The sequence below is a fragment of the Bombina bombina genome, chromosome 7, assembly GCF_027579735.1.
Source record: "Bombina bombina isolate aBomBom1 chromosome 7, aBomBom1.pri, whole genome shotgun sequence".
NCBI lineage: Eukaryota > Metazoa > Chordata > Amphibia > Anura > Bombinatoridae > Bombina > Bombina bombina.
In genome coordinates this window covers 23,188,217-23,208,246 of record NC_069505.1, presented here as the reverse complement: position 1 = coordinate 23,208,246, position 20,030 = coordinate 23,188,217, and the positions used below count along the sequence as shown (strand labels likewise).

Sequence of the window (20,030 nt, the reverse complement as noted above, 5' to 3'; positions counted from 1 at the left end):
CCTTATCTCAGTTTTACCTCTGTGATTACCTTGTATCTAAGCCTCTGCAGACTGCCCCCTTATATCAGTTTTACCTCTGTGATTACCTTGTATCTAAGCCTCTGCAGACTGCCCCCTTATCTCAGTTTTACCTCTGTGATTACCTTGTATCTAAGCCTCTGCAGACTGCCCCCTTATATCAGTTTTACCTCTGTGATTACCCTGTATCTAAGCCTCTGCAGACTGCCCCTTATCTCAGTTTTACCTCTGTGATTACCTTGTATCTAAACCTCTGCAGACTGCCCCCTTATCTCAGTTTTACCTCTGTGATTACCTTGTATCTAAGCCTCTGCAGACTGCCCCTTTATCTCAGTTTTACCTCTGTGATTACCCTGTATCTAAGCCTCTGCAGACTGCCCCCTTATCTCAGTTTTACCTCTGTGATTACCTTGTATCTAAGCCTCTGCAGACTGCCCCTTATCTCAGTTTTACCTCTGTGATTACCTTGTATCTAAGCCTCTGCAGACTTCCCCCTTATCTCAGTTTTACCTCTGTGATTACCTTGTATCTAAGCATCTGCAGACTGCCCCCTTATCTCAGTTTTACCTCTGTGATTACCCTGTATCTAAGCCTCTGCAGACTGCCCCCTTATATCAGTTTTACCACTGTGATTACCTTGTATCTAAGCCTCTGCAGACTGCCCCCTTATATCAGTTTTACCACTGTGATTACCCTGTATCTAAGCCTCTGCAGACTGCCCCCTTATCTCAGTTATACCTCTGTGATTACCTTGTATCTAAGCCTCTGCAGACTGCCCCCTTATCTCAGTTTTACCTCTGTGATTACCTGTATCTAAGCCTCTGCAGACTGCACCCTTATCTCAGTTTTACCTCTGTGATTACCTTGTATCTAAGCCTCTGCAGACTGCCCCCTTATCTCAGTTTTACCTCTGTGATTACCTGTATCTAAGCCTCTGCAGACTGCCCCCTTATATCAGTTTTACCTCTGTGATTACCTTGTATCTAAGCCTCTGCAGACTGCCCCCTTATCTCAGTCTTACCTCTGTGATTACCTTGTATCTAAGCCTCTGCAGACTGCCCCCTTATCTCAGTTTTACCTCTGTGATTACCTGTATCTAAGCCTCTGCAGACTGCTCCCTTATCTCAGTTTTACCTCTGTGATTACCTTGTATCTAAGCCTCTGCAGACTGCCTCCTTATCTCATTTTTACCTCTGTGATTACCTTGTATCTAAGCCTCTGCAGACTGCCTCCTTATCTCATTTTTACCTCTGTGATTACCCTGTATCTAAGCCTCTGCAGCCTGTCCCTTATATCAGTTTTACCTCTGTGATTACCTTGTATCTAAGCATCTGCACACTGCCCCCTTATCTCAGTTTTACCTCTGTGATTACCTTGTATCTAAGCCTCTGCAGACTGCCCCCTTATCTCCGTTTTACCTCTGTGATTACCCTGTATCTAAGCCTCTGCAGACTGACCCCTTATCTCAGTTTTACCTCTGTGATTACCTTGTATCTAAGCCTCTGCAGCCTGCCCCTTATATCTGTTTTACCTCTGTAATTACCTTGTATCTAAGCTTCTGCTGACTGCCCCTTATCTCAGTTTTACCTCTGTGATTACCTTGTATCTAAGCCTCTGCAGACTGCCCCCTTATATCAGTTTTACCTCTGTGATTACCTTGTATCTAAGCCTCTGCAGACTGCCCCCTTATATCAGTTTTACCTCTGTGATTACCTTGTATCTAAGCCTCTGCAGACTGCCCCTTATCTCAGTTTTACCTCTGTGATTACCCTGTATCTAAGCCTCTGCAGACTGCCCCTTATATCTGTTTTACCTCTGTAATTACCTTGTATCTAAGCTTCTGCTGACTGCCCCTTATCTCAGTTTTACCTCTGTGATTACCTTGTATCTAAGCCTCTGCAGACTGCCCCCTTATATCAGTTTTACCTCTGTGATTACCTTGTATCTAAGCCTCTGCAGACTGCCCCCTTATATCAGTTTTACCTCTGTGATTACCTTGTATCTAAGCCTCTGCAGACTGCCCCTTATCTCAGTTTTACCTCTGTGATTACCCTGTATCTAAGCCTCTGCAGACTGCCCCCTTATATCAGTTTTACCTCTGTGATTACCTTGTATCTAAGCCTCTGCAGACTGCCCCCTTATCTCAGTTTTACCTCTGTGATTACCTTGTATCTAAGCCTCTGTAGACTGCCCCCTTATCTCAGTTTTACCTCTGTGATTACCTTGTATCTAGGCCGCTGCAGACTGCCCCCTTATATCAGTTTTACCTCTGTGATTACCTTGTATCTAAGCCTCTGCAGACTGCCCCCTTATCTCAGTTTTACCTCTGTGATTACCTTGTATCTAAGCCTCTGCAGACTGCCCCCTTATATCAGTTTTACCTCTGTGATTACCCTGTATCTAAGCCTCTGCAGACTGCCCCTTATCTCAGTTTTACCTCTGTGATTACCTTGTATCTAAACCTCTGCAGACTGCCCCCTTATCTCAGTTTTACCTCTGTGATTACCTTGTATCTAAGCCTCTGCAGACTGCCCCTTTATCTCAGTTTTACCTCTGTGATTACCCTGTATCTAAGCCTCTGCAGACTGCCCCCTTATCTCAGTTTTACCTCTGTGATTACCTTGTATCTAAGCCTCTGCAGACTGCCCCTTATCTCAGTTTTACCTCTGTGATTACCTGTATCTAAGCCTCTGCAGACTGCCCCCTTATCTCAGTTTTACCTCTGTAATTACCTTGTATCTAAGCCTCTGCAGACTGCCCCTTATCTCAGTTTTACCTCTGTGATTACCTTGTATCTAAGCCTCTGCAGACTTCCCCCTTATCTCAGTTTTACCTCTGTGATTACCTTGTATCTAAGCATCTGCAGACTGCCCCCTTATCTCAGTTTTACCTCTGTGATTACCCTGTATCTAAGCCTCTGCAGACTGCCCCCTTATATCAGTTTTACCACTGTGATTACCCTGTATCTAAGCCTCTGCAGACTGCCCCCTTATCTCAGTTATACCTCTGTGATTACCTTGTATCTAAGCCTCTGCAGACTGCACCCTTATCTCAGTTTTACCTCTGTGATTACCTTGTATCTAAGCCTCTGCAGACTGCCCCCTTATCTCAGTTTTACCTCTGTGATTACCTGTATCTAAGCCTCTGCAGACTGCCCCCTTATATCAGTTTTACCTCTGTGATTACCTTGTATCTAAGCCTCTGCAGACTGCCCCCTTATCTCAGTCTTACCTCTGTGATTACCTTGTATCTAAGCCTCTGCAGACTGCCCCCTTATCTCAGTTTTACCTCTGTGATTACCTGTATCTAAGCCTCTGCAGACTGCTCCCTTATCTCAGTTTTACCTCTGTGATTACCTTGTATCTAAGCCTCTGCAGACTGCCTCCTTATCTCATTTTTACCTCTGTGATTACCTTGTATCTAAGCCTCTGCAGACTGCCTCCTTATCTCATTTTTACCTCTGTGATTACCCTGTATCTAAGCCTCTGCAGACTGCCCCTTATATCAGTTTTACCTCTGTGATTACCTTGTATCTAAGCATCTGCACACTGCCCCCTTATCTCAGTTTTACCTCTGTGATTACCTTGTATCTAAGCCTCTGCAGACTGCCCCCTTATCTCCGTTTTACCTCTGTGATTACCCTGTATCTAAGCCTCTGCAGACTGACCCCTTATCTCAGTTTTACCTCTGTGATTACCTTGTATCTAAGCCTCTGCAGCCTGCCCCTTATATCTGTTTTACCTCTGTAATTACCTTGTATCTAAGCTTCTGCTGACTGCCCCTTATCTCAGTTTTACCTCTGTGATTACCTTGTATCTAAGCCTCTGCAGACTGCCCCCTTATATCAGTTTTACCTCTGTGATTACCTTGTATCAAAGCCTCTGCAGACTGCCCCTTATATCAGTTTTACCACTGTGATTACCTTGTATCTAAGCCTCTGCAGACTGCCCCCTTATATCAGTTTTACCACTGTGATTACCTTGTATCTAAGCCTCTGCAGACTGCCCCCTTATATCAGTTTTACCACTGTGATTACCTTGTATCTAAGCCTCTGCAGACTGCCCCCTTATCTCAGTTTTACCTCTGTGATTACCCTGTATCTAAGCCTCTGCAGACTGCCCCCTTATATCAGTTTTACCACTGTGATTACCTTGTATCTAAGCCTCTGCAGACTGCCTCCTTATCTCAGTTTTACCTCTGTGATTACCCTGTATCTAAGCCTCTGCAGACTGCCCCCTTATCTCAGTTTTACCTCTGTGATTACATTGTATCTAAGCCTCTGCAGACTGCCTCCTTATCTCAGTTTTACCTCTGTGATTACCCTGTATCTAAGCCTCTGCAGACTGCCCCCTTATATCAGTTTTACCTCTGTGATTACATTGTATCTAAGCCTCTGCAGACTGCCCCCTTATATCAGTTTTACCACTGTGATTACCTTGTATCTAAGCCTCTGCAGACTGCCTCCTTATCTCAGTTTTACCTCTGTGATTACCCTGTATCTAAGCCTCTGCAGACTGCCCCCTTATATCAGTTTTACCTCTGTGATTACCCTGTATCTAAGCCTCTGCAGACTGCCCCATTATCTCAGTTTTACCTCTGTGATTACCCTGTATCTAAGCCTCTGCAGACTGGCCCCTTATCTCAGTTTTACCTCTGTGATTACCCTGTATCTAAGCCTCTGCAGACTGCCCCATTATCTCAGTTTTACCTCTGTGATTACCCTGTATCTAAGCCTCTGCAGACTGCCCCCTTATATCAGTTTTACAACTGTGATTACCTTGTATCTAAGCCTCTGCAGACTGCCCCCTTATCTCAGTTTTACCTCTGTGATTACCTTATATCTAAGCCTCTGCAGACTGCCCCCTTATCTCAGTTTTACCTCTGTGATTACCCTGTATCTAAGCCTCTGCAGACTGCACCCTTATCTCAGTTTTACCTCTGTGATTACCTTGTATCTAAGCTTCTGCAGACTGCCCCTTATCTCAGTATTACCTATGTGATTACCTTGTCTCTAAGCCTCTGCAGACTGCTCCCTTATCTCAGTTTTACCTCTGTGATTACCCTGTATCTAAGCCTCTGCAGACTGCCCCCTTATCTCAGTTTTACCTCTGTGATTACCTTGTATCTAAGCCTCTGCAGACTGCCCCCTTATCTCAGTTTTACCTCTGTGATTACCCTGTATCTAAGCCTCTGCAGACTGCACCCTTATCTCAGTTTTACCTCTGTGATAACCTTGTATCTAAGCCTCTGCAGACTGCCCCCTTATCTCAGTTTTACCTCTGTGATTACCTTGTATCAAAGCCTCTGCAGACTGCTCCTTATCTCTGTTTTACCTCTGTGATTACCTTGTATCTAAGCCTCTGCAGACTGCCCCCTTATCTCAGTTTTACCTCTGTGATTACCTTGTATCTAAGCCTCTGCAGACTGCCCCCTTATCTCAGTTTTACCTCTGTGATTACCTTGTATCTAAGCCTCTGCAGACTGCCCCCTTATCTCAGTTTTACCTCTGTGATTACCCTGTATCTAAGCCTCTGCAGACTGCACCCTTATCTCAGTTTTACCTCTGTGATTACCTTGTATCTAAGCCTCTGCAGACTGCCCCCTTATCTCAGTTTTACCTCTGTGATTACCTTGTATCTAAGCCTCTGCAGACTGCTCCTTATCTCTGTTTTACCTCTGTGATTACCTTGTATCTAAGCCTCTGCAGACTGCCCCCTTATCTCAGTTTTACCTCTGTGATTACCTTGTATCTAAGCCTCTGCAGACAGCCCCCTTATCTCAGTTTTACCTCTGTGATTACCTTGTATCTAAGCCTCTGCAGACTGCCCCCTTATCTCAGTTTTACCTCTGTGATTACCTTGTATCTAAGCCTCTGCAGACTGCCCCCTTATCTCTGTTTTACCTCTGTGATTACCCTGTATCTAAGCCTCTGCAGACTGCCTCCTTATCTCAGTTTACCTCTGTGATTACCTTGTATCTAAGACTCTGCAGACTGCTCCTTATCTCAGTTTTACTTCTGTGATGACCTTGTATCTAAGCCTCTGCAGACTGCTCCCTTATTTCAGTTTTACCTCTGTGATTACCTTGTATCTAAGCCTCTGCAGACTGCCATTCATTTTAGTTTTACCTCTGTGATTACCCTGTATCTAAGCCTCTAAAGACTGCTCCCTTATCTCAGTTTGACCTCTGTGATTACCTGCTCCCTTATCTCAGTTTTACCTCTGTGATTACCTTGTATCTAAGCCTCTGCAGACTGCCCCCTTATCTCAGTTTTACCTCTGTGATTACCTTGTATCTAAGCCTCTGCAGACTGCCCACTTATCTCAGTTTTACCTCTGTGATTACCTTGTATCTAAGCCTCTGCAGACTGCCCCCTTATCTCAGTTTTACATCTGTGATTACCTTGTATCTAAGCCTCTGCAGACTGCCTCCTTATCTCAGTTTTACCTCTGTGATTACCTTGCATCTAAGCCTCTGCAGACTGCCCCCTTATCTCAGTTTTACATCTGTGATTACCTTGTATCTAAGCCTCTGCAGACTGCCCTTCATTTTAGTTTTACCTCTGTGATTACCCTGTATCTAAGCCTCTAAAGACTGCTCCCTTATCTCAGTTTTACCTCTGTGATTACCTTGTATCTAAGCCTCTAAAGACTGCGCCCTTATCTCAGTTTTACCTCTGTGATTACCTGCTCCCTTATCTCAGTTTTACCTCTGTGATTACCTTGTATCTAAGCCTCTGCAGACTGCCCCCTAATCTCAGTTTTACCTCTGTAATTACCTTGTATCTAAGACTCTGCACACTGTCCCCTTATCTCACTTTTACCTCTGTGATTATCCTGTATCTAAGCCTCTGCAGACAGCCCCCTTATTTCAGTTTTACCACTGTTATTACCTTGTATCTAAGCCTCTGCAGACTGCCCCTTATCTCAGTTTTACCTCTGTGATTACCCTGTATCTAAGCCTCTGCAGACAGCCTCCTTATTTCAGTTTTACCTCTTTGATTACCTTGTATCTAAGCCTCTGCAGACTGCCCCTTATCTCAGTATTACCTATGTGATTACCTTGTATCTAAGTCTCTGCAGACTGCCCCTTATCTCAGTTTTACCTCTGTGATTACCCTGTATCTAAGCCTCTGCAGACTGCCCCCTTATCTCACTTTTACCTCTGTGATTACCCTGTATCTAAGCCTCTGCAGACAGCACCCTTATTTCAGTTTTACCACTGTGATTACCTTGTATCTAAGCCTCTGCAGACTGCCCCTTATCTCAGTTTTACCTCTGTGATTACCCTGTATCTAAGCCTCTGCAGACAGCCTCCTTATTTCAGTTTTACCTCTGTGATTACCTTGTATCTAAGCCTCTGCAGACTGCCCTTTATTTCAGTTCTTTTGACAGAATTGCATTTAGCCAATCAGTGCTGGCTCATAAATAACTCCACTGGAGTGAGCACAATGTTATCTATATGACACACATGAACTATTGCTGTCTTGCTAAGAAACACAGCAAATTTGATGATAAAAGTAAATTGGAAAGTTGTTTAAAATTGCTGCCCTATCTGAATCATGAAGATTAATTTTGATTACTAGACTGTCCTCTTAATCCAACAACAATTTGTTTCTAGTGACATAACATGGCTGCTCAAAAACCTTTCTGTTACAGCTTTGTGAACGCTCAGTTTAAGAGGCCGCTCGCACAGGAATTCTGAGGGATTGCAATAAAAATCCAGAAAACATTTATGTGTAACTCAATTATTTGATATAATTTCACTTTACTTGACTGAACAGTGAGCAGATAAAGCTAAAGCAATTATAATGCTGTATAAGTCCTGCTCTACACTGCGTCTCCCCCCGTCTGTCTCCCGCGTTTTATTCCCTACATACACACTCTCGATGTCTATCAAACTGCTCTCTCTTCTGTTTCCGGTGTTTTCTAGGCTTCTCTTCAGGCCACGGATTTGCTCCCCAAGTTCCGGATTCAAATCAAACTCAGCGGGGTACTCGGAAATCCAAAATCTAAACAAATAAATATGCAAATTACAAGGAGACAATTTATAAAATACAGATCAGACGAACTAATACAATGAATAAGGGCTAATTAATTAAATACAAGGAAAAAATTATATTGAAAGGCCTCATCAACTTCTACAAATTCACCAGTCCCTATGTTATTCTATGTAACTGATTCACTAAAGCTCCCTCCAGACTCTCCAGCTTCACCAGATCCTATGTTATTCTATGTAACTGATTCACTAAAGCTCCCTCCAGCCTCTCCAGCTTCACCAGTTCCTATGTTATTCTATGTAACTGATTCACTAAAGCTCCCTCCAGCCTCTACAGCTTCACCAGTTCCTATGTTATTTTACCTAACTGATTCACTAAAGCTCCCTCCAACCTCTCCAGCTTTACCAGTTCCTATGTTATTCTATGTAACTGATTAACTAAAGCTCCCTCCAGCCTCTCCAGCTTCACCAGTTCCTATGTTATTCTATGTAACTGATTCACTAAAGATCCCCCCAGCCTCTCCAGCTTCACCAGTTCCTATGTTATTCTATGTAACTGATTCACTAAAGATCCCCCCAGCCTCTCCAGCTTCACCAGTTCCTATGTTATTCTATGTAACTGATTCACTAAAGCTCCCTCCAGCCACTCCAGCTTCACCAGTTCCTATGTTATTCTATGTAACTGATTCACTAAACATCCGTCCAGCCTCTCCAGCTTCACCAGTTCCTTTGTTATTCTATGTAACTGATTCACTAAAGCTCTCTCCAGCCTCTATAACTTCACCAGTTCCTATGTTATTCTATGTAACTGATTCACGAAAGCTCCCTCCAGCCTCTCCAGCTTCACCAGTTCCTATGTTATTCTATGTAACTGATTCACTAAAGCTCCCTCCAGCCTCACCAGTTCCTATGTTATTCTATGTAACTGATTCACTAAAGCTCCCTCCAGCCTCTCCAGCTTCACCAGTTCCTATGTTATTCTATGTAACTGATTCACTAAAGCTCCCTCCAGCCTCACCAGCTTCACCAGTTCCTATGTTATTCTATGTAACTGATTCAGTAAAGCTCCCTCCAGCCTCTCCAGCTTCACCAGTTCCTATGTTATTCTATGTAACTGATTCACTAAAGCTCAATCCAGCCTCTCCAGCTTCACCAGTCCCTATGTTATTCTATGTAACTGATTCACTAAAGCTCCCTCCAGCCTCTCCAGCTTTACCAGTTCCTATGTTATTCTATGTAACTGATTCACTAAACCTCCCTCCAGCCACTCCAGCTTCACCAGTTCCTATGTTATTCTATGTAACTGATTCACTAAACCTCCCTCCAGCCACTCCAGCTTCACCAGTTCCTATGTTATTCTATGTAACTGATTCACTAAAGCTCCCTCCAGCCTCTCCAGCTTCACCAGTTCCTGTTATTCTATGTAACTGATTCACTAAAGCTCCCTCCAGCCTCTCCAGCTTCACCAGTTCCTGTTATTCTATGTAACTGATTCACTAAAGCTCTCTCCAGCCTCTATAACTTCACCAGTTCCTATGTTATTCTATGTAACTGATTCACGAAAGCTCCCTCCAGCCTCTCCAGCTTCACCAGTTCCTATGTTATTCTATGTAACTGATTCACTAAAGCTCCCTCCAGCCTCACCAGCTTCACCAGTTCCTATGTTATTCTATGTAACTGATTCAGTAAAGCTCCCTCCAGCCTCTCCAGCTTCACCAGTTCCTATGTTATTCTATGTAACTGATTCACTAAAGCTCCCTCCAGCCTCTCCAGCTTCACCAGTCCCTATGTTATTCTATGTAACTGATTCACTAAAGCTCCCTCCAGCCTCTCCAGCTTTACCAGTTCCTATGTTATTCTATGTAACTGATTCACTAAACCTCCCTCCAGCCACTCCAGCTTCACCAGTTCCTATGTTATTCTATGTAACTGATTCACTAAAGCTCCCTCCAGCCTCTCCAGCTTCACCAGTTCCTGTTATTCTATGTAACTGATTCACTAAAGCTCCCTCCAGCCTCTCCAGCTTCACCAGTTCCTGTTATTCTATGTAACTGATTCACTAAAGCGCCCTCCAGCCTCTCCAGCTTCACCAGATCCTATGTTATTCTATGTACCTGATTCACTAAAGCTCCCTCCAGCCTCTCCAGCTTCACCAGATCCTATGTTATTCTATGTAACTGATTCACTAAAGCTCCCTCCAGCCTCTCCAGCTTCACCAGATCCTATGTTATTCTATGTAACTGATTCACTAAAGCTCCCTCCAGCCTCTCCAGCTTCACCAGATCCTATGTTATTCTATGTAACTGATTCACTAAAGCTCCCTCCAGCCTCTCCAGCTTTACCAGTTCCTATCTTATTCTATGTAACTGATTCACTAAAGCTCCCTCCAGCCTCTCCAGCTTCACCAGTTCCTATGTTATTCTATGTAACTGATTCACTAAAGCTCTCTCCAGCCTCTCCAGCTTTACCAGTTCCTATCTTATTCTATGTAACTGATTCACTAAAGCTCCCTCCAGCCTCTCCAGCTTCACCAGTTCCTATGTTATTCTATGTAACTGATTCACTAAAGCTCCCTCCTGCCTCTTCAGCTTCACCAGTTCCTATGTTATTCTATGTAACTGATTCACTAAAGCTCCCTCCAGCCTCTCCAGCTTCACCAGTTCCTATGTTATTCTATGTAACTGATTCACTAAAGCTCTCTCCAGCCTCTGCAGCTTCCCCAGTTCCTATGTTATTCTATGTAACTGATTCACTAAAGCTCCCTCCAGCCTCTCCAGCTTCACCAGTTCCTATGTTATTCTATGTAACTGATTCACTAAAGCTCCCTCCAGCCTCTTCAGCTTCACCAGTTCCTATGTTATTCTATGTAACTGATTCACTAAAGCTCCCTCCAGCCTCTCCAGCTTCACCAGTTCCTACGTTATTCTATGTAACTGATTCACTAAAGCTCCCTCCAGCCTCTCCAGCTTCACCAGTTCCTATGTTATTCTAAGTAACTGATTCACTAAAGCTCCCTCCAGCCTCTCCGGCTTCACCAGTTCCTACGTTATTCTATGTAACTGATTCACTAAAGCTCCCTCCAGCCTCTCCAGCTTCACCAGTTCCTACGTTATTCTATGTAACTGATTCACTAAAGCTCCCTCCAGCCTCTCCGGCTTCACCAGTTCCTATGTTATTCTATGTAACTGATTCACTAAACTCCCTCCAGCCTCTCCAGCTTCACCAGTTCCTATGTTATTCTATGTAACTGATTCACTAAAGCTCCCTCCAGCCTCCATAGCTTCACCAGATCATATGTTATTCTATGTAACTGATTCACTAAAGCTCTCTCCAGCCTCTCCAGCTTCACCAGTTCCTATGTTATTCTATGCAACTGATTCACTAAAGCTCTCTCCAGCCTCTCCAGCTTCACCAGTCCCTGTGTTATTCTATGTAACTGATTCACTAAAGCTCCCTCCAGCCTCTCCAGCTTCACCAGTTCCTATGTTATTCTATGTAACTGATTCACTAAAGCTCCCTCCAGCCTCTCCAGCTTCACCAGTTCCTATGTTATTCTATGTAACTGATTCACTAAAGCTCCCTCCAGCCTCTCCAGCTTCACCAGTTCCTATGTTATTCTATGTAACTGATTCACTAAAGCTCTCTCCAGCCTCTCCAGCTTTACCAGTTCCTATCTTATTCTATGTAACTGATTCACTAAAGCTCCCTCCAGCCTCTCCAGCTTCACCAGTTCCTATGTTATTCTATGTAACTGATTCACTAAAGCTCCCTCCTGCCTCTTCAGCTTCACCAGTTCCTATGTTATTCTATGTAACTGATTCACTAAAGCTCCCTCCAGCCTCTCCAGCTTCACCAGTCCCTATGTTATTCTATGTAACTGATTCACTAAAGCTCTCTCCAGCCTCTGCAGCTTCCCCAGTTCCTATGTTATTCTATGTAACTGATTCACTAAAGCTCCCTCCAGCCTCTCCAGCTTCACCAGTTCCTATGTTATTCTATGTAACTGATTCACTAAAGCTCCCTCCAGCCTCTTCAGCTTCACCAGTTCCTATGTTATTCTATGTAACTGATTCACTAAAGCTCCCTCCAGCCTCTCCAGCTTCACCAGTTCCTACGTTATTCTATGTAACTGATTCACTAAAGCTCACTCCAGCCTCTCCAGCTTCACCAGTTCCTATGTTATTCTAAGTAACTGATTCACTAAAGCTCCCTCCAGCCTCTCTGGCTTCACCAGTTTCTATGTTATTCTATGTAACTGATTCACTAAAGCTCCCTCCAGCCTCTCCAGCTTCACCAGTTCCTATGTTATTCTAAGTAACTGATTCACTAAAGCTCCCCTCAGCCTCTCCAGCTTAACCAGTTCCTATGTTATTCTATGTAACTGATTAACTAAAGCTCCCTCCAGCCTCTCCAGCTTCACCAGTTCCTATGTTATTCTATGTAACTGATTCACTAAAGCTCCCTCCAGCCTCTCTGGCTTCACCAGTTTCTATGTTATTCTATGTAACTGATTCACTAAAGCTCCCTCCAGCCTCTCTGGCTTCACCAGTTTCTATGTTATTCTATGTAACTGATTCACTAAAGCTCCCTCCAGCCTCTCCAGCGTCACCAGTTCCTATGTTATTCTATGTAACTAATTAACTAAAGCTCCCTCCAGCCTCTCTGGCTTCACCAGTTCCTATGTTATTCTATGTAACTGATTCACTAAGGCTCCCTCCAGACTCTCTGGCTTCACCAGTTTCTATGTTATTCTATGTAACTGATTCACTAAAGCTCCCTCCAGCCTCTCCAGCTTCACCAGTTTCTATGTTATTCTATGTAACTGATTCACTAAAGCTCCCTCCAGCCTCTCTGGCTTCACCAGTTCCTATGTTATTCTATGTAACTGATTCACTAAAGCTCTCTCCAGCCTATCCAGCTTCACCAGTTCCTATGTTATTCTATGTAACTGATTCACTAAAGCTCCCTCCAGCCTCTCCAGCTTCACCAGTTCCTATGTTATTCTATGTAACTGATTCACTAAAGCTCCCTCCAGCCTCTCCAGCTTCACCAGTTCCTATGTTATTCTATGTAACTGATTCACTAAAGCTCCCTCCAGCCTCTCCAGCTTCACCAGTTCCAGTTATTCTATGTAACTGATTCACTAAAGCTCCCTCCAGCCTCTCCAGCTTCACCAGTTTCTATGTTATTCTATGTAACTGATTCACTAAAGCTCCCCCTAGCCTCTCCAGCTTCATCAGTTCCTATGTTATTTTATTTAACTGATTCACTAAAGCTCCCTCCAGCCTCTCCAGCTTCACCAGTTCCTGTTATTCTATGTAACTGATTCACTAAAGCTCCCTCCAGCCTCTCCAGCTTCACCAGTTCCTATGTTATTCTATGTAACTGATTCACTAAAGCTCTCTCCAGCCTCTCCAGCTTCACCAGTTCCTATGTTATTCTATGTAACTGATTCACTAAAGCTCCCTCCAGCCTCTCCAGCTTCACCAGTTCCTATGTTATTCTATGTAACTGATTCACTAAAGCTCCCTCCAGCCTCTCCAGCTTCACCAGTTCCTATGCTATTCTATGTAACTGATTCACTAAAGCTCTCTCCAGCCTCTCCGGCTTCACCAGTTCCTATGTTATTCTATGTAACTGATTCACAAAACCTCCCTCAGCCTCTCCAGCTTCACCAGTTCCTATGTTATTCTATGTAACTGATTCACTAAAGCTCCCCCTAGCCTCTCCAGCTTCATCAGTTCCTATGTTATTCTATTTAAATGATTCACTAAAGCTCCCTCCAGCCTCTCCAGCTTCACCAGTTCCTGTTATTCTATGTAACTGATTCACTAAAGCTCCCTCCAGCCTCTCCAGCTTCACCAGTTCCTATGTTATTCTATGTAACTGATTCACTAAAACTACCTCCAGCCTATCCAGCTTCACCTGTTCCTATGTTATTCTGTGTAACTGATTCACTAAAGCTCCCTCCAGCCTCTCCTGCTTCACCAGTTCCTATGTTATTCTATGTAACAGATTCACTAAAGCTCCCTCCAGCCTCTTCAGCTTCACCAGTTCCTATGTTATTCTATGTAACTGATTCACTAAAGCTCCCTTCAGCCTCTCCAGCTTCATCAGTTCCTATGTTATTCTATGTACCTGATTCACTAAAGCTCCCTCCAGCCTCTCCAGCTTCACCAGTTCCTATGTAATTCTATGTAACTGATTCACTAAAGCTCCCTCCAGCCTCTCCAGCTTCACCAGTTCCTATGTTATTCTATGTAACTGATTCACTAAAGCTCCCTCCAGCCTCTCCAGCTTCACCAGTTCCTATGTTATTCTATGTAACTGATTCACTAAAGCTCCCTCCAGCCTCTCCAGCTTCAGCAGTTCCTATGTTATTCTATGTAACTGATTAACTAAAGCTCCCTCCAGCCTCTCCAGCTTCACCAGTCCCTATGTTATTCTATGTAACTGATTCACTAAACCTCCCTCCAGCCTCTCCAGCTTCACAAGTTCCAATGTTATTTTATGTAACTGATGCACTAAAGCTCCCTCCAGCTTCTCCTGAGTCACCAGTTCCTATGTTATTCTATGTAACTGATTCACTAAACCTCCCTCCAGCCTCTCCAGCTTCACCAGTTCCTATGTTATTCTATGTAACTGATTCTCTAAAGCTCCCTCCAGCCTCTCCCGCTTCACCAGTTCCTATGTTATTCTATGTAACTGATTCACTAAACCTCCCTCCAGCCTCTCCATCTTATGTTCTTATGTTATTCTATATAACTGATTCACTAAAGCTCCCTCCAACCTCTCCAGCTTCAACAGTTCCTGTTAGTTTATGTATCTGATTCACTAAAGCTTCCTCCAGCCTCTCCAGCTTCACCAGTTCCTATGTTATTCTATGTAACTGATTCACTAAAGCTCCCTCCAGCCTCTCCAGCTTCACCAGATCCTATGTTATTCTATGTAACTGATTCACTAAAGCTCCCTCCAACCTCCCCAGCTTCACCACTTCCTATTTTATTCTATGTAACTGATTCACTAAAGCTCCCTCCAGCCTCTCCCGCTTCACCACTTCCTATTTTATTCTATATAACTGATTCACTAAAGCTCCCTCCAGCCTCTCCAGCTTCACCAGTTCCTATGTTATTCTATGTAACTGATTCACTAAAGCTCTCTCCAGCCTCTCCAGCTTCACCAGTTCCTATGTTATTCTATGTAACTGATTCACTAAATCTCCCTCCAGCCTCTCCAGCTTCACCAGTTCCTATGTTATTCTATGTAACTGATTCACTAAAGCTCTCTCCAGCCTCTCCAGCTTCACCAGTTCCTATGTTATTCTATGTAACTGATTCACTAAAGCTCTCTCCAGCTTCTCCAGCTTCACCAGTTCCTATGTTATTCTATGTAACTGATTCACTAAAGCTCCCTCCAACCTCTCCAGCTTCACTAGTTCCTATCTTATTCTATGTAACTGATTCACTAAAGCTCCCTCCAGACTCTCCAGCTTCACCAGTTCCTATGTTATTCTATGTAACTGATTCACTAAAGCTCCCTCCAGCCTCTACAGCTTCACCTATTTCTATGTTATTCTATGTAACTGATTCACTAAAGCTCCCTCCAGCCTCTCCAGCTTCACCAGTTCCTATGTTATTCTATGTAACTGATTCACTAAAGCTCCCTCCAGCCTCGACAGCTTCACCAGTTCCTATGTTATTCTATGTAACTGATTCACTAAAGCTCCCTCCAGCCTCTCCAGCTTCACCAGTTCCTATGTTATTCTATGTAACTGATTCACTAAAGCTCCCTCCAGCCTCTACAGCTTCACCAGTTCCTATGTTATTCTATGTAACTGATTCACTAAACCTCTCTCCAGCCTCTCCAGCTTCACCAGTTCCTATGTTATTATATGTAACAGATTCACTAAAGCTCCCTCCAGCCTCTCCAGCTTCACCAGTTCCTATGTTATTTTATGTAACTGATTCACTAAAGCTCCCTCCAGCCTCTCCAGCTTCACCAGTTCTTATGTTATTCTATGTAACTGATTCACTAAAGCTCTCTCCAGCCTCTCCAGCTTCACCAGTTCCTATGTTATTCTATGTAACTGATTCACTAAAGCTCCCTCCAGCCTCTCCAGCTTCACCAGTTCCTATGTTATTCTATGTAACTAATTCACTAAAGCTCCCCTCAGCCTCTCCAGCTTCACCAGTTCCTATGTTATTCTATGTAACTGATTCACTAAAGCTCCTTCCAGCCTCTCCAGCTTCACCAGTTCCTGTGTTATTCTATGTAACTGATTCACTAAAGCTCTCTCCAGCCTCTCCAGCTTCACCAGTTCCTATGTTATTCTATGTTACTGATTCACTAAAGCTCCCTCCAGCCTCTCCGGCTTCACCAGTTCCTATTTTATTCTATGTAACTGATTCACTAAAGCTCCCTCCAGCCTCTCCTGCTTCACCAGTTCCTATGTTATTCTATGTAACTGATTCACTAAAGCTCCCTCCAGCCTCTCCTGCTTCACCAGTTCCTATGTTATTCTATGTAACTGATTCACTAAAGCTCCCTCCAGCCTCTCCTGCTTCACCAGTTCCTATGTTATTCTATGTAACAGATTCACTAAAGCTCCCTCCAGCCTCTCCAGCTTCACCAGTTCCTATGTTATTCTATGTAACTGATTCACTAAAACTCCCTCCAGCCTCTCCAGCTTCACCAGTTCCTATGTTGTTCTATGTAACTGATTCACTAAAGCTCCCTCCAGCCCCTCCAGCTTCACCAGTTCCTATGTTATTCTATGTAACTGATTCACTAAAGCTCTCTCCAGCCTCTCCAGCTTTACCAGTTCCTATGGTATTCTATGTAACTGATTCACTAAAGCTCCCTCCAGCCTCTCCAGGGTCACCAGTTCCTATGTTATTCTATGTAACTGATTCACTAAAGCTCCCTCAAGCCTCTCCATCTTCACCAATTCCTATGTTATTCTATGTAACTGATTCACTAAAGCTCCCTCCAGCCTCTCCAGCTTCACCAGCTCCAATGTTATTCTGTGTAACTGATTCACTAAAGCTCCCTCCAGCCTCTCCAGCTTCACCAGCTCCTATGTTATTCTGTGTAACTGATTCACTAAAGCTCCCTCCAGCCTCTCGAGCTTCACCAGTTCCTATGTTATTCTATGTAACTGATTCACTAAAGCTCCCTCCAGCCTCTCCAGCTTCACCAGCTCCTTTGTTATTCTATGTAACTGATTCAATAAAGCTCTCTCCAGCCTCTCCAGCTTCACCAGTTCCTATGTTATTCTATGTAACTGATTCACTAAAGCTCCCTCCAGCCTCTCCAGCTTCACCAGTTCCTATGTTATTCTATATAACTGATTCACTAAAGCTCTCTCCAGCCTCTCCAGCTTCACCAGTTCCTATGTTATTTTATGTAATTGATTCACTAAAGATCCCTCCAGCCTCTCCAGCTTCACCAGTTCCTATGTTATTCTATGTAACTGATTCACTAAAGCTCCCTCCAGCCTCTCCAGCTTCACCAGTTCCTATGTTATTCTATGTAACTGATTCACTAAAGCTCCCTCCAGCCTCTCCAGCTTCACCAGTTCCTATGTTATTCTATGTAACTGATTCACTAAAGCTCCCTCCAGCCTCTCCAGCTTCACCAGTTCCTATGTTATTCTATATAACTGATTCACTAAAGCTCCCTCAGCCTCTCCAGCTTCACCAGTTCCTATGTTATTCTATGTAACTGATTCACTAAAGCTCCCTCCAGCCTCTCCAGCTTCACCAGTTCCTATGTTATTCTATGTAACTGATTCACTAAAGCTCCCTCAGCCTCTCCAGCTTCACCAGTTCCTATGTTATTCTATGTAACTGATTCACTAAAGCTCCCTCCAGCCTCTCCAGCTTCACCAGTTCCAGTTATTCTATGTAACTGATTCACTAAATCTCTCTCCAGCCTCTCCGGCTTCACCAGTTCCTATGTTATTCTATGTAACTGATTCACTAAACCTCCCTCAGCCTCTCCAGCTTCACCAGTTCCTATGTTATTCTATGTAACTGATTCACTAAAGCTCCCTTCAGCCTCTCCAGCTTCACCAGTTCCCGTTATTCTATGTAACTGATTCACTAAAGCTCCCTCCAGCCTCTACAGCTCCACCAGTTCCTATGTTATTCTATGTAACTGATTCACTAAACCTCCCTCCAGCCTCTCCATCTTATGTTCCTATGTTATTCTATGTAACTGATTCACTAAACCTCCCTCCAGCCTCTACAGCTCCACCAGTTCCTATGTTATTCTATGTAACTGATTCACTAAACCTCCCTCCAGCCTCTCCATCTTATGTTCCTATGTTATTCTATGTAATTGATTCACTAAAGCTCCCTCCAACCTCTCCAGCTTCAACAGTTACTGTTACTTTATGTATCTGATTCACTTAAGCCTCCTCCAGCCTCTCCAGCTTCACTTGTTCCTATGTTATTATGTGTAACTGATTCACTAAAGCTCCCTCCAGCCTCTCCAGCTTCACTAGGTCCTATGTTATTCTATGTAACTGATTCACTAAAGCTCCCTCCAGCCTCTCCCGCTTCACCACTTCCTATGTTATTCTATGTAACTGATTCACTAAAGCTCCCTCCAGCCTCTCCAGCTTCCCCAGTTCCTATGTTATTCTATGTAACTGATTCACTAAAGCTCCCTCTAGCCTCTCCAGCTCCAACAGTTCCTATGTTATTCTATGTACATGATTCACTAAAGCTCCCTCCAGCCTCTCCAGCTCCACCAGTTCCTATGTTATTCTGTTTAACTGATTCACTAAAGCTCCCTCCAGCCTCTCCCGCTTCACCAGTTCCTATGTTATTCTATATAACTGATTAACTAAAGCTCTCTCCAACCTCTCCAGCTTCACCAGTTCCTATGTTATTCTGTAACTGATTCACTAAAGATCCCTCCAGCCTCTCCAGCTTCACCAGTTCCTAAGTTATTCTATGTAACTGAATCACTAAAGCTCCCTCCAGCTTTACCAGTTCCTATGTTATTATATTCTATGTAACTGATTCACTAAAACTCCCTCCAGCCTCTCCAGCTTTACCAGTTCCTATGTTATTCTATGTAACTGATTCACTAAACCTCCCTCCAGCCTCTCCAGCTTCACCAGTTCCAATGTTATTCTATGTAACTGATTCACTAAAGCTCCCTCCAGCCTCTCTGGCTTCACCAGTTCCTATGTTATTCTATGTAACTGATTCACTAAAGCTATATCCAGCCTCTCCAGCTTCACCAGTTCCTATGTTATTCTATGTAACTGATTCACTAAAGCTCCCCCCAGCCTCCCCAGCTCCACCAGTTCCTATGTTATTCTATGTAACTGATTCACTAAAGCTCCCTCCAGCCTCTCCAGCTTCACCAGTTCCTATGTTATTCTATGTAACTGATTCACTAAAGCTCCCTCCAGCCTCTCCTGCTTCACCAGTTCCTATGTTATTCTATGTAACTGATTCACTAAACCTCCCTCCAGCCTCTCCAGTTTCACCAGTTCCTATGTTATTCTATGTAACGGATTCACCAAAGCTCCCTCCAGTCTCTCCAGCTTCACCAGTTCCTATGTTATTCTATGTAACCGATTCACTAAAGCTCCCTCCAGCCTCTCCAGCTTCACCAGTCCCTATGTTATTCTATGTAACTGATTCACTAAAGCTCCCTCCAGCCTCTCAAGATTCACCAGTTCCTATGTTATTCTATGTTACTGATTCACTAAAGCTCCCTCCAGCCTCTCCAGCTTCACCAGTTCCTATGTTATTCTATGTAACTGATTCACTAAAGCTCCCTCCAGCCTCTCCAGCTTCACCAGTTCCAATGTTATTCTATGTTACTGATTCACTAAAGCTCCCTCCAGCCTCTCCGGCTTCACCAGTTCCTATTTTATTCTTTGTAACTGATTCACTAAAGCTCCCTCTAGCCCCTTCAGCTTCAGCAGTTCCTATGTTATTCTATGTAACTGATTCACTAAAGCTCCCCCCAGCCTCCCCCGCTCCACCAGT

General features: G+C 43.8%; 1 protein-coding gene across 2 annotated transcripts in view; it reads right to left on the bottom strand.

Moving 5' to 3' along the window:
- Positions 1 to 20,030, bottom strand: part of RASGRP2 (RAS guanyl releasing protein 2) — a 139,613-nt gene that overhangs the window by 73,885 nt on the left and 45,698 nt on the right. For both annotated transcript variants that reach the window (XM_053719988.1, XM_053719989.1), the window contains one exon: positions 7,898 to 8,029. In XM_053719988.1, coding sequence (XP_053575963.1) covers positions 7,898 to 8,029 — 132 coding nt within the window. The remainder of the gene's footprint in view (positions 1 to 7,897; positions 8,030 to 20,030) is intronic.